At 46.1% G+C, this 15243-nt stretch overlaps 1 protein-coding gene across 1 annotated transcript in view; it reads left to right on the plus strand.

Moving 5' to 3' along the window:
- The window catches only part of LOC115096239, a 55730-nt gene that overhangs the window by 486 nt on the left and 40001 nt on the right, over positions 1-15243 (plus strand). Inside the window, exon 2 of the mRNA XM_029610748.1 lies at positions 11661-11762. Within this exon, the coding sequence (XP_029466608.1) occupies positions 11693-11762 (70 nt within the window). The 5' untranslated portion in view covers positions 11661-11692. The remainder of the gene's footprint in view (positions 1-11660; positions 11763-15243) is intronic.

Genomic DNA, 15243 nt, shown 5'->3' on the forward strand with positions numbered 1-15243 from the left:
AACCGTGAACTTGCATGGGCTCTCTATACCTTAGAGCCTCTCTGAACTGCTGACTTAAATGCACCTGATGTTATTTGCATTTTTAGTTGGCACTGCGTGATTTATCTCATGTCGGGTAAAAGAAATGGCATTGAAAGGCAAAGATCTCCTACAAAGTAGCCATGAGCGTGTGACAGAGAGGCTGAAATAACACTAGCGTAAAACCGGTGAGCGCAGTAATGCCGGTCATCAAGGCTTCAGCCCTGGCTACAATGCGTTCGCAAGTCTTTCATATACGCTCATAAAAAATAAGCCTTAAAAATACAAAAAAATGTTTAAAAAGTAGCAAAAGTGAGAGTGCGTGGACTGGGATACAGGGCTGTGAAATGCCAGCTCTAACTGAATGCACCTCTTATACGATAAGAAGCAGCTTTCCCAACACCTACTGACTCTGGAGACACATCCAGAGGGAGCAAAAGATGCTATCGGCCTATTTAGAAAGAACGGATTAAACAAAGTGAAGCTTACACCGCCAAAAGATCGCACGTAGGCAATGATCTGGATCTGAAACGAAAAAAAATACAAAGCTTACATTCTTTAGCGTTTACCAGGGAAAATAATAACATGGGACCAAGTGCACTTTTCAGGGCTTCTGTGACTTTTTCATTTTGACTGTCTCCAAGTTAAAAAATATCCCCCCTGCTTTTGACCAGTCAGTGCGTTCATAAAGTCCCAGTTTCTAAATAAACCCTCGACCCCTAGATGACCTGGAAGCCCAGGGAAAGTTTAAAACACAAATTGGTCAAGTGTCCGCTCATGCACTCATCGCAAACTTGTAAGGTCTTGGTCATGGTCTCTGTAACTGAAAGATAAAGAACAGCAGCAGCAGCAGCGTGTCCAGCAGGGTGTCCAGCAGCAGCGTGTCCAGCTGCGTGTCCAGCTGCGTGTACACAGATCTATCCCATGCCTGTAGCCTCGGAAGAGCCAGGAGGAGAGGCTGAAGGACCTGAATATGGACCCCCTGGAAGAGGGGAGATACGATGCAGACCTTCACATACCGGAAAGGTTTTAATGATGCACAGACCTCAAACCTTTTCCATTGGAAAGGAAACAGTAGAACTGGGGGGTCACAATATGAAACTACCAGGGGGAACAACTGAGAACCAACAGCAGGAAATATTTCTTCAGGGAGAGGGGGGTGGGTGCCTGGAAGGCCCTTCAGGGGAGGTGGTGAAGATGAACATAGCGAAAGATTTCAAAGGGGCCTGGGATAAACCCGGTGGATCCCTAAAGGCTGGAGGATGGGAATGAAGAAAAGGGTGCATGAGGGGGTAACCTGCACAGAGCGGCAGTTACTCCCCTTGTTGGAAGGAATGGGAATTAGTACTCTTAAACAATTAGCCTTGATGCTTTTGAAGCAACTGCAGCATCGCTCTCTGCTTCCACGGTAGGGGAAAAGGGGAATTGGATTCAGACAACAGCCAATCTGGGCCCTGACCTTTACAGTCCAGAGCACTTGCCAGAGGATGTGGTTAGTGCAGTTAGTGTAGCTGGGTTTAAAAAAGGTTTGGAAAAGTTCTTGGAGGAGAAGTCCATTCCCTGCTATTAATTAAGTTGACTTAGAGAATAGCCACTGCTATTACTAGCAACAGTAACATGGGATAGACTTAGTTTTTGGGTACTTGCCAGGTTCTTATGGCCTGGATTGGCCTCTGTTGGAAACAGGATGCTGGGCTTGATGGACCCTTGGTCTGACCCAGTATGGCATGTTCTTAACTTTTTTTTTGGCCGGGACACATCTGACAGATGGTTCTCACGTGCGTGACACACTGAACATGTGACCATCACGGGGCTAAATGTAAACATGCACTCTGCATCCACAGGAATCCCCTCAACCCCCAGCAATGAGTGCAGAGCAGATCTAGGGCATTACCCTGTACAACTCGCCATACAAAGAAGATATTCTGGTTCTGATGATATCTCAGTAAGAGCAAAACAAACTCCCTTTACTACCAGGCACAACAGCCCTCCTTATGAAAAGACAGTAATTTACCACTAATGCATGTGCTATTGAGAAAACACAACAAATAAGATTGATACAAATGCCTACACGCTAGTAAAATACCTCACCTCGGTCACACACCCAGAACTGACCTTCACCAAGTACAGAAAGACCTCACATTATAAATATGGAGACAGAAACTGGAATGGAAACCCAAAAAAGCCACTGCATGCAGTGCGAACCTGGAGGAATGGAAAGAGAAATATAGCACCCAACAGAGTCCCAGGATCTGCAATAATGCACACAAACTAACCTGTGGTGTCTTCTGTTTAGCGCAGTTAGCGCAGGAAGCAACGTAGGAGAATGTGTCTTCCTTCATGGTGGGCCACCAGTGAAAGGTTTGAAGCTTAGACAGGGTTCTACGTTGACCAGGATGTCCTGAAAGTTTGGCGTCATGGGCCCAAGCCAATAACGTTTTCCTGAGGTGCTTGGGTATGATAGTCTTTCCTGCAGGTACTGAGTGAGTAGCTGCCAATATGACCTTCTCGGGGTCAATGATGTGTTGCGGTTCTTCTGGAACATCCTCAGAGAGGAAAGAGCGAGATAGAGCATCAGCTCTGATATTCTTAGTTCCAGGGAGATACTTGAGCACAAAGTTGAATCTGTTGAAAAACAGAGACCATCTCGCTTGTCTATGATTCAGGCGCTGTGCTTGGCAGAGGTATTCCAGATTCTTATGGTCTGTGAAGACTGTTATTGATTGTTGCGCTCCTTCGAGCCAAGGGCGCCATTCTTCGAATGCCAGTTTTATAGCTAGGAGCTCTTTATCTCTTATTCCGTAATTTTTCTCTGCAGGACAAAAGCGACGGGAGAAGAATGAGCACGGTTGTGGAACCTTTGAATCGCCAGCTTAGCTTAATACGGCCGCTACGCCAACATCTGAGGCGTCGACCTCCACGATGAAAGGCTTGGAGAGGTCTGGGTGTCAAAGACACCCCTTGTGTAAAAAGGCATCCTTTAACTTCTGAAGTGCCGTTATAGCCTCTAGAGACCAATTAGCAGCGTTGGCACCTTTCTTTGTCATAGCGGTAAGTGGCACTATAAGTGAAGAGTAGTTCTTGATAAAGGTCCTGTAATAGTTGGTGACTCCTAAGAAGCGTCTGAGAGCTTTTAACCCTGTGGGTTGTGCCCAATTCTTGATGCTCTCCAGCTTCTGTGTGTCCATTTGAAAGCCTTGATTAGACACGATGTAGCCTAAGAAAGGCACTGACTCTGTGAAATTCATATTTGGATAGCTTGGTGTAGAGATGGTTCTCATCCTCTTTACATCCTCTTGGTGAGTGGTCATGTCTTGAGAGAATATCAAGATGTCATCCAAGTAAACGACAAAACATTTATAGAGGAGGTCCTAGAAAATGTTCATTAAATTTTGAAAGACGGCCGGGACGTTGCACAGGCCGAAGGGCATCACTAGATACTCAAAGTGGCCGTCCCAAGAGTTGAAGGCCGTCTTCCACTCATCGCCATCTCGAATAGTTTGAGCTCCTTGTAGCCTGTCGAATAACTCTGAGATCAGAGGTAAAGGATAGCGATCCTTTATTGTTATCTCATTAAGGCCCCTGTAATCAATACATGGGCGTAATGTTCCGTCCTTTTTGCCCACAAAGAAAAAACCTGCGCTAGCAGGGGACTTGGATAGTCGTATGAAGCTCTTTTGGAGGTTCTCCTGAATGTATTCAGACATGGCTTTGTTTTCTGCCCAGACAGGGGGTACACTCTACCCTTGGGTGGCTCTGTATTAGGCTTCAGGTTGATGGCGCAGTCATACGGTCGGACTTGAAGCAAAGCAACAGATCCTTTGCTGAATTTGCCATAGAATTCAAGACTCTTGCAACGGAAGTTCAACTCTTGCCTGCTGATATCATAGCGGTTGCTATGTTCGCCATGGCTAGATGGCGCTCTACATCTTTACCGTCTTCACGGACTTTAAATAAGAGATATCTGCTACTATTATTTCACTCGGAAGTTGTGCCTAATGGACTACAGCACTATTAGTTCCGAAGAAGATATCTCTAGCTACCAGCCTGTTTGATTCGCTGGTGCTGCCACCATTTCTCTTCCAGCAATTCTACGGAAGAGTTATCCAGAAGTGGGTTTTGGACGTACCCCAACATTGCCACTTCTGTTGAAGTTTCACTGACGTCCATAGCAGCTAAGCTATGCTGCTGAGTTCAACACCTCATCCAGTTCAGTATTGAAGAGGTTAACCTTAGAAGTGGGGTTGGACGAACCCCAACATCGCTACTCTCGCTGAAAGTTCAGTGACGTTATGGCAGCTGAGCTATTGTGGCAGAAAGCAATACCTCATCCTGTTACTTACTGAAGAGTTACCTTTAGACGTGGGGTTGGACGAACCCTAACATCGCCACTTCCGTTGAAGTCTCAGTGGCGTCTATAGCAGTTAGCATTGCTGCTCAATATTACCATCTCTCATCCAGCTACATCTACTGGAGAGTCATCTTTAGAAGTGGATTTTGGACATTCTTCAACATCACCACTTCCACTGAATTCCTCAGTGACGTCCACAGCAGCTCAACCCATTGCTGCTGATATCATCTATAACACTCTGAAAGATTCTTCCAAATCTCAAGATTCACCTGTCACCTTCGCAAAAGACGAAGTAGAAATCAAGATCAAAGAGATTCTGGATGTTCGTAACAGAGGCAAGACTTTTGAATACCTTCTGGTTGGGAAGGTTTCGGCCCCGATTTGATCACTTGGGAGCCTCAGACCAATATCTTGGATATAGAGATGCTTCATCAGTTTCACCTCGTGCATCCTTTGAAACCTAAGCCTGGTACCTGAAGTGGAGATCGCCCTTTGAAGGGGGTACTGTTGCGTGCGTCGCTGCTCGACGCCCTCATTCCGCCCTCTCTACCTCTGTGGCAACTCCCTCTGGGTCTGAAGGACGGTTAGCTGTCACGGCATCTCCATGCTGCCTGTCTCCGGTGTCCCCGGACCGGCTCAATGCTGCGGATCCGCCATGTTCCTGATGATGTAGGGCGCGCATGCACGCTCCGATTGATGTATCAGCAAGGGCGCAAACCTCATGGGCTTCCCCCTGAGTTGACATCATCCGCTTCCAATATAAAAGGTCTCAGTATTTGCTAATGAATCGAGTTAGCAAGGATTGATAGCAGGGATTCATTTGGACTCGCTTCTCTCTACGCTACTCTGCCTCCTCGGATTTACCAGGGGTACCCGCTCCTCGGGGGCCTCACTCTCTTTTCTTTATTTCAGATTGCAGATAGGAACTGGTACTCGCTCCTTAAGGGCCCATGTTCCTGGACACTCTGAAGATTTGCTACTGCCTGGAAGCTATCGCAGATACAGACATTTCTGAGTTACCATTGCTCTCTCAGAGCTTTCCCTGGAAACAGGTACTCGCTCCTCGAGGGCCTAACCCTTTCCAGCTACTGAGCCTTCTTAAGACCTTATGTGAGAATTGTCATCTAGTTGGCTATGAACACAACTTATCCTGTCTACTCACTGTCTACAGTTTCTCTACAGCTCAGCAACCCTGGGATCGTGGTTCCAGTACCTGAGGGACTTCAGCCCTGCCGGGCATATCAGCTCACTACTGCCACCTCTGGTGGTTCTACTAACCCGTCTAATAAAAGAACTATCTGTGTCTGTCTCCATACCCAGCCTAGCCGGTGGTCCCTCTCAGGATATCCTCCTGAGGGCGCTGTCATCTGCCATTGGCGTAACCCAGATGGCGTGACGACAGCATGAGGGAACGCCCTCGAGGTTCGCGCCAAGGGTTGTATAAAGACATGGGTTGCACGCGTGCACCCTAGTAGGTACCTGGGAGGAGCAATGGCGGGAGGCTGCACCATAGCCGTTCTGGGGATGCCAGAGAGGTCAGCTTGTAGACGCTGCGGTAGCCATCTTGCCCAGGTAAGCGGGAGGAGCCGCGATTAAGGTGAGGCAAGCAGGGCGAAGCCGTCGAAGACCGACGGACACAACAATCTTAGTTTTATTGGGTTCCTAGTTAAGTTTAGGATACTAAGGGAGTTGGAATGAGAGTACTTTAAATTTACAGGTGAATTTACTAATTAATCAGCTAGTGTCCTACAAGGGGATGATTAAACTTTCAATAAGGGCTGGTACAATAGTACGACATAGATAAGACCCCGATTGATTTTTAATGAGAAAGTGTCTCATGTCTAAAAATCAAGGGTTGAGTGTGTGGGAAAGACAGACGCTAGAATTAACTATTTCTGGCTTGCTTATTACCTCAGACACACACAAACTCTAAAGAATATATCCCTTAATTTCACCTTTCACCAAACCTTTATAAGCCCAAAAATTTCTGAATATCTCTCTATCCTCTATCTGTAGATAGAGATATATTCCACTTGTGTATATATATTCTGTAGATAGAGGATAAGGAGGTATTCCATGTCTGTATATACACTGTAGATAGAAGATAGGGAGATATTCCACTTGTGTATTTATAGTCTATAGATAGAGGATAAGGAGATATTCCATGTCTGTATATATACTGTAGATATCAGATTGGGAGATGCATGCAAACAAGGAGAAGTAACAGTGCAGACACAACGAGGGCAAAACTGGGACTAGATCGGGCTGTGAGTACTGAGCTGGATCAGGTGTTGACCCTACTCACATATTCTTAAAATGTGGATGAAATGTAGAACATTTTTATCATGTTTTATTTTATTTAGATATTTATGTATTTAAAAACTTTCTATACCGTCATTCTGATATTCAATCACGCTGGTTTACAAAATTAACAGATACAAAATAAATAAAAGAAAATTTTAAATGGTAGAAGTAGAAGAGCTTGTAATAAAATAATACTAATAATTAAACATTTATTTATTTAGCATTTTTATATATCGATATTCATGTAAAAAATTACGCATCACTTCGGTTTACATTAGAACGTGAACTGGCATGCAAGAATGCATTACATCACAACAAGGGATACATTAACTGGGATAACCGGGCGAATAAATGATGGGCTCTTCCCGAGAGCCGGAGGATAAAGAGATGAACAAATTGACTGTACCTAGGGTACCTAAAAACTGAGAAGAGTCTTGTATCTAGGGAAACCTAAAAAACTGAAAGTGTCTTGTACATAGGATACCTAACATGGAACTAATCTTCTGAAGGGTGGAGGAGAACTGTGAGCATGTCTTTTAGTGGAGGAGGTCTGGAGCTGGAAGGATCAAATGAATTAAGGGAAAGCTTGCAATCATATCATAATAGATTAATTGTAAATTAAAATCATAAAACATTAAATTAAAGCAATAGAGAGTTTAGAGTATAAGAGAAAGGAAATGCCTTCATATCATCCTACCATACATATTTGAACCACAAATATATGTTGTAAATTTAATGATTAGACCTGCTGGTGGAAATCAGCATATAGCTGCAGTGGTAGTTGCAAGCAGACCATCTAAGGAAGGAAGTTTCCCTACAATCACCAGACTGGCTAGTACTCATGATGGATGTGAGTCTCCAGAGTTGGGGGAGTTCACTGTCAGGAGTTGATGGTGGAAGAGCGTTGGAGTACAGAAGTGTCTCTCTGTTACATCAATTGGATGGAAGCCCAAGCCATAGTGGACTCCATTTCTCGACCTGTTGGTGACATCTCACAATGCGAAGGCTCCTCGCTTCTTCATTGACAGGAGAGATCAAAAGTCCTTGGGCATCGATGCCCTCATTTATTTTTATTTTATTTATTTTTAATTTTTCTATACCGAAGTTCCTGTACGAATACAGATCACACCGGTTTACATGATAACAAAAAAAATTCGCTTAGGAGCGTTACATATAACAAATAACATATAACAGAGAGCAACATAACTAAGGTGGCATCCAAATATGAAAATAATTTTAAACTTAATATATAAAGCAGAACATATCTTAATATAAACATGATATATAGTATAAACTTAATATATAGTAAGCAGAACATATCATATCGTATAAATTAACTTCTCGTAAATATGTATCGGTGGAAAGCTATGGAAGGGTGGGTGGGAAACAAAGAGTGAGCCAATTACGGTGGGAAGAGAGGGGGAATAAACAGTCGGAGGTTGCCAGAACTAAGAGACTATAAAGGCTGGAATCTGGATTATGAGAAGAATAGCATTAGGAGTCCGGGAAGGCTAAGCTGAATAGCCATGTTTTAGGTCTTTTTTTGAAGGAAGATGGACATTGTTCTTGCCTGGAATCTGGATTATGAGAAGAATAGCATTAGGAGTCCGGGAAGGCTAAGCTGAATAGCCATGTTTTAAGTCTTTTTTTGAAGGAAGATGGACATTGTTCTTGCCTGAGGTCTGGTGGCAATGTGTTCCATTGATGGGGTCCTGCTGTCGAGAGGGCCCTCTTTCTGAACAGGGGGAGATTATTGTTGATCCTGACTTTGTAGTATCTATTGGATAGGAAGGATCTGAACCAATCATGGGCAGGGCCTTTGACGCCTATGTTAGTTAGTTGTTCCAGCAGGATGTTATGGTTCACGGTGTCAAAGACGGCGGACAGATCAAGGAGAGCGAGAAGATATGTTTGACCTTTTTCCAAGTTTAATAGTATAGTGTCTGCTAGTGAAATGAGCAGGGTTTCAGTACTGCGTGTTTTACGAAATCCGTGTTGCGTGGGGGAGAGAATGTTATGCTCCTCAAGATAATCTGATAGCTGTTTGTTGACTATTTTTTTCATGATTTTTGCTATCATGGGAAGGTTGGCTATTGGACGGAAACTCAACGGTTCTGTAGGAGGTAAGTTTGGTTTTTTTAAAATAGGTTTGAGAATAGCGAGCTTAAGAGGGTCTGGTACTGATCCTTGGGATAGGGAGAGGTTAATGATGTCTGAGATTGGCTTGGAGATGGTGTTTGGGATGTTGAAGAGCAGGTTAGGTGGTATCGGGTCCGAAGGATGTGAGGATGGTTTTAGTTTTTTGAGGATATTTTCTACTTCCAGTGATGAAGTTGGTTCGAACGCATCGATCATGGAGTTCGGCTTTGGTAAAGAAGGGAGGGCGTGAGTAGGTATTCCATGGTGGGTGTGCAACATGGCGGTTAGGTTGATGATTTTTTCCTCGAAGAATTGTGCAAGTTCCGTGGCTTTGTTGAGTGCAAGGTCATCTGGGATGGTAGGGGGGGCTGGCTTAGAGAGTGCTGAGACATATGCGAAGAGAGCTTTGGTGTCATAGATGAAATGGAGTGGCTGGTGGGCAAGCTCCTATATGCCTTTACCCCGTGGCCCATGTTGGGCAGAATGATTTGGAGGATCGAGTCACACAAGGTTAATGCTTCTAGTGGCACCAGATTGGCCCATGAGGCCATGGTATGCAGATTTGCAAAGGCTTCTGGTGGACCCTGCTATCCGATTACCGGTTCATAGGAATCTACTATGACAGGGACCTGTTATTCACAAAGATCCAACTCGATTTTGTCTTACAGTATGGCCCTTGAGAGGGCTCGGATGCTGAAGCATGCATATTCCACTGCGGTGATTGTTATCTTGCTATGAGCGAGAAAGTTCTCCATTTAGCCTATGTGCAGATTTGGCAAGTGTTTGAGGCTTGTTGTGAGGATAGAGAGGTTCTCCCTCATTCGGGTAAGATCCCGCTCATTTTGGAATTTTTACGGGATGGATTGAGTAAGGGGTTGGCCCTTAATTCATTAAAGGTACAGGTGGAAGCTCTTGCCTGTTTCCGAGGTCAGGTGAATGGGGAACCCTTGTCAACTCACCCAGATGTGGCCCATTTCTTAAAAGGAGTGAAGCATCTTCGTCCTGCACTGCAGTTGCCAGTGCCCTTGTGGAGTCTTAATCTGGTTTTGGACTTCCTGGTGGGACCCACTTTTCAACCACTGCGCAGCCTTTCCTTAAGGTTACTTAATTGAAAACAGTGTTTCTTGTGGCAATTTGTTCTACGTGTAGAGTCTCTAAACTGCAGACATTGTCTTGCCAGGAACTGTTTCTGCGAGTGACTCCAGGGGCAATATAGTTGCATACTGTTCCGTCCTTTTTGCCAGAGGTGGTCTCGGATTTTCACTTGAATCAATCAATTTCCTTGCCAACTCTGGACAGGTAGAGAGATGTGGATGAATATTGCCTGTTACGGCCCTTGGATGTCAAGAGGTATTTAGAGGTTTCTGAACCTCTCAGGAAGTCAGACCGGCTATTTATACTCCAAGGTGGGAGTAAACAGGGTGAGCCAATGTCGCAGGCTACAATAACCTGCTGGATTAAGGAGGCAGTCACGACCACAGATGTGGATGCTGAACAGTTGTTGCCTATTCAGGTTAGGGCTCATTCCACTAGGGCTCAAGCAAGTGTCATGGGCAGAAATTAGATTGCAGTCTTCCATCGAGATTTGCCAAGCTGTGACTTGGTCCTCCTTACATACCTTTTCCAGGCATTACCACCTGGATGTGCAGGCCCAGGAGGAACTCAGCCTCTGCATGTGCGATATTGATCGGATCACGGGCAGCCTCCTATCCTGTTCGGAAGCAGCTTTGGTACATCCCATTGGTTGTGGATCCACCTATCTGAATGCTAAGAAAGGAGAAATTACTACTTACCTGATAATTTCCTTTTCTTTAATGAAGATAGGTGGATCCACCTTCCTGCCCTTGGCAGCCAGATGTGGTGGTTCTATTGTCCTGCATGACCGCGTGTTACAGGAGTTACTGGTAAGTGTCAATCCAGTCCCTACACTAATGTAATTGCACCCCTTGTCTGAGCTCAGTAGTTTCCTGATGGCTGAATACTGGAGTGATTGTTTGTTAATAATCAAGTTTTTGTTAGTTTGTCCACAGTTGGCTTTTGCAGAGAATAATGGCGGGCTGATGTCAGTGCAGAGGTATATATATATGTACTGTGACAACAGCTTTGCTCTGTCTCCATCTGCTGGTAGAGGTGCATAACTCACTGGTAGTGGATCCACCTATCTTCATTATAGAAAAGGAAATTTACCAGGTACGTAGTAATTTCTCCTTTGATTCCCTTACTCTGGGCCCTCTGCGGGCTGTGATGGCAAGTATTGGCCTGGCCTAAGAATCCTTCAGAGATGTGGTACACGCCCTCGTCCCTTCCATGTGCTCCTGAGGGCTCGGGCACTGCAGCATCTTTTGATTATTCCTAACCATGTTCTACTCTGCCTCCAGCTTTTCTCTGGCACAGAGACATGGATTTGCTCTACTGAGTCCATTTGGTGAGGACAGGCCGATCCATTCCTGGTTTCACCCCCATGGCATGCAGGGACCTGCACGCTCACTTTCCTTAGGGAATTGGCTCGCCATGAGATAAAACCGGGGCTGGATGGGCCTGATGTGACAAAATGGAGCCAGGTGTAGCAGTTTGTCTGCCGCTAGAACACTGTCTTCCTGCCTTCCCAGCATATGAGGAAAATATCAGGAAAGGTGCAGAGGGAGATTGGAACGTTAAAGTAATTGTGAAAATCGAAACAGCTTGAGAAAGCAGCGCTGCCCTCTGAGGGGGGGGGGGGGGGGCATTACTCCTAATTCTAGGGCCATGGTCTTGGTTTCACCCCAGAACACGCATCTCAGGGCTGATAAAATCTGTAACCTCAGATGCCTGGAAGTATTTTGCTAACGCGGGCTCTTTTCTCCTTTAGGAAAGGTTATCGCCTAGGTAAACTCTGGCAGGATGGCGTCAGAGAAGCCCAGAAAACAAACAGCGAGCAGCCCCTCGGACATAGTGGGAGCCTGCTCACCAGGTACAGCCTGAGACGTTTGTGTGTGCGCCCCTGAGCTCTCTGGTACTGGCAGGTAGAGTGTGCAGCCCTTACCATGATCTAAGCTTGCACTCCAAATGGGACATTTAAAGAAATTGTAGAGAGATAGATTTATATACAGAATATACCCACATGATTTATAGAGAGGATTGTTTTCTGTCCATACCGTGAATGAGGTAATTACCAAGTGCAAAATATATATTCAAAACACATAATGGGGCGGATTTTCAGAGCCCTGCTCGCCTAAATCCGCCCAAAACCGGGCGGATTTAGGCGAGCAGGGCCCTGCGCGCCGGTGAGCCTATTTTACATAGGCCTACCGGCGCGCGCAGAGCCCCGGGACTCGCGTAAGTCCCGGGGTTTTCGGAGGGGGGCGTGTCGGGGGCGGGACCGAGCGCAGCGGCGTTTTCGGGGCGTGTCGGGAGCGTTCCGGGGGCGGGCTCGGGGGCGTGGCTACGGCCCGGGGCGGTCCGGGGGCGTGGCCGCGCCCTCTGTACCCGCCCCCAGGTCGAGTCCCAGCGCGCTAGGGGCCCGCTGGCGCGCGGGGATTTACTTCTCCCTCCGGGAGGCGTAAATCTCCCGACAAAGGTAAGGATGGGGTTTAGACAGGGCCGGGCAGGTGGGTTAGGTAGAGGAAGGGAGGGGAAGGTGAGGGGAGGGCGTTAGAGGATTCCCTCCGAGGCCGCTCCGATTTCGGAGCGGCCTCGGAGGGAACGGGGGTAGGCTGCACGGCTCGGCGCGTGCCGGCTATACAAAATCGATAGCCTTGCGCGCGCCGATCCCGGATTTTAGCGGCTCCGCGCGTATCTACTAAAATCCAGCGTACTTTTGTTGGCGCTTGCAGCACCAACAAAAGTACGCCTATTCGCGCTATTTGAAAATCTACCCCAAAATATTTATCCTTTGCCCGAAGGAAGCTATGGCCTGATGATACGGTCATTAGTGTAAAATATTAACCCCAAGACAGCGAGGAGTGATGAACAGAGGGCTGTAAGTGCCAGGCTGACGGAAGGCCCCTGTTCCTTCCTGCCGTTTTTCTCATACTGAGCATACGTGGCTGCCTGGATTTGCTGTAAGATGGTTTTATGAAAATGCAGGAAAAGGATGCCCTGCGACGCGGTCATCTCACCTGTTGCCTGCTTTGGGAGCTCCTGCCCGGGCGCTGGTCAGGGCAGGAGCTTGGTTTATGCACGATCACAGGACTGACCGAAGCAATGGGTGAGGGTGGGCTGTGATACATTTGTCTCTCTGCGTGTAATATGAGATATGGGCCAGGTGTCAGGGTTATCGCTGGAAATGATGGCCCATCCATTTACCCCAGGCCTTTCTTTTACTGGAAATGTCTGGACTGTACTATAAAGTCGCTTCTCATGTGCAATTCTGGTCGCCGCATCTCAAGAAAGATATAGTTGCACTGGAGAAGGTACAGAGAAGGGCAACCAAAATGATAAGGGGAATGGAACAGCTCCCCTATGAGGAAAGTCTAAAGAGGTTAGGACTTTTCAGCTTGGACAAGAGACGGCTGAGGGGGGATATGATAGAAACATAGAAACGACGGCAGAAGAAGACCGAATGGCCCATCCAGTCTGCCCAGCAAGCCTCACACATTTTTTCTCTCATTCTTATCTGTTACTCTTAGCTCCTTGTTCTATTCCCCTTCCACCCCCACCATTAATGTAGAGAGCAGTGATGGAGCTGCATGCAAGTGAAATATCTAGCTTGATTAGTTAGGGGTAGTAGGGGCAGTAACCGCCGCGATAAGCAAGCTACACCCATGCTTATTTGTTTTACCTAGACTATGTTGTACAGCTCTTGTTGGGTTTTTTTTTCTTCTCCCCTGCTGTAGAAGCAGAGAGCCATGCTGGATATGCATTGAAAGTGAAGTATCAGGCGCATTTGGTTGGGGTAGTAACCGCCGTAACAAGCCAGCTACTCCTCGCTTTGTGATTGCGAATCCTTTTTTTTCTTCACCCCTGTCGTTGAAGCTATGCAGGATATGCGTGAAGCATCAGTTTTTTGTTTTTGTTTTTTTGGTTTTTTTTTTCCCCTGCCGTTGAAGCAGAGAGCTATGCTGGAAATGCGTGATGTATCAGTCTTTCTCCCATGCCGATGCAGCAGAGAACCATGCTGGATATGCATGGAAAGTGAAGTATCAGGCACATTTGGTTTGGGGTAGTAACTGCCGTAACAAGCCAGCTACTCCCCGCGTTTTGAGTGCGAACCCTTTTTCTTCTCCTTTGCCGTTGTAGCAGAGAGCTCTGCTGGATGCGTGAAGTATCAGTTATTCTTCTCCCCTGTCATTGAAGCAGAGAGCTATGCTGTATATGCATTGAAAGTGAAGTATCAGGCATATTTGGTTTGGGGTAGTAACCGCCGTAACAAGCCAGCTACTCCCCTCTTTATGAGTGCAAATCCTTTTTTCCATTACCTCTTGCTGTTGAAGCTTAGAGCGATGTAGGAGTCACAGTAAGCATGTGTATGTTTATTTAATAAGGGTATTGTGTCAATAGCCATCATTCTGGCGAGTCACCCACTCTTCATTGGTGGCCTCTTGACTTTATGGATCCGCAGTGTTTATCCCACGCCCCTTTGAAGTCTTTCACAGTTCTGGTCTTCACCACTTCCTCCGGAAGGGCATTCCAGGCATCCACCACCCTCTCCGTGAAGAAATACTTCCTGACATTGGTTCTGAATCTTCCTCCCTGGAGCCTCAAATCGTGACCCCTGGTTCTGCTGATTATTTTCCTACGGAAGAGGTTTGTCGTTGTTTTTGGATCATTAAAACCTTTCAAGTATCTGAAAGTCTGTATCATATCACCTCTGCTCCTCCTCTCCTCCAGGGTGTACATATTTAGATTCTTCAATCTCTCCTCGTACGTCATCCTATGAAGATCCTCCACCTTCCTGGTCGCCCTTCTCTGTACCGCTTCCATCTTGTCTTTGTCTTTTTGTAGATACGGTCTCCAGAACTGAACACAGTACTCCAGGTGAGGCCTCACCAAGGACCTGTACAAGGTCTTTAAGATCATGAGAGGTCTTGAACGAGTAGATGGGAATCGGTTATTTACACTTTTGGATAATAGAAGGACTAGGGGCACTCCATGAAGTTAGCAAATAGCACATTTAAGACTAATCTTTTTCACTCAATGCACAATAAAGCTCTGCAATTTGTTGCCAGAGGATGTGGTTAGTGCAGTTAGTGTAGCTGGGTTCAAAAAAGGTTTGGATAAGTTCTTGGAGGAGAACTCCATTAACTACTATTAATCAAGTTGACTTAAGGAAATAGCCACTGCTATTACTGGCATCAGTAGCATGGGATAGACTTAGTGTTTGGGGATTTGCCAGGTACTCGTGGCCTGGATTGGCCACTGTTGGAAACACTAACCTCTTCTGCCTTTCCACATAGGGGAACTATATCTTTTTTGAGATGCGACGACCAGAATTGTACACAGTATTCAAGGTG

This window comes from Rhinatrema bivittatum, chromosome 7 (assembly GCF_901001135.1).
Source record: "Rhinatrema bivittatum chromosome 7, aRhiBiv1.1, whole genome shotgun sequence".
NCBI lineage: Eukaryota > Metazoa > Chordata > Amphibia > Gymnophiona > Rhinatrematidae > Rhinatrema > Rhinatrema bivittatum.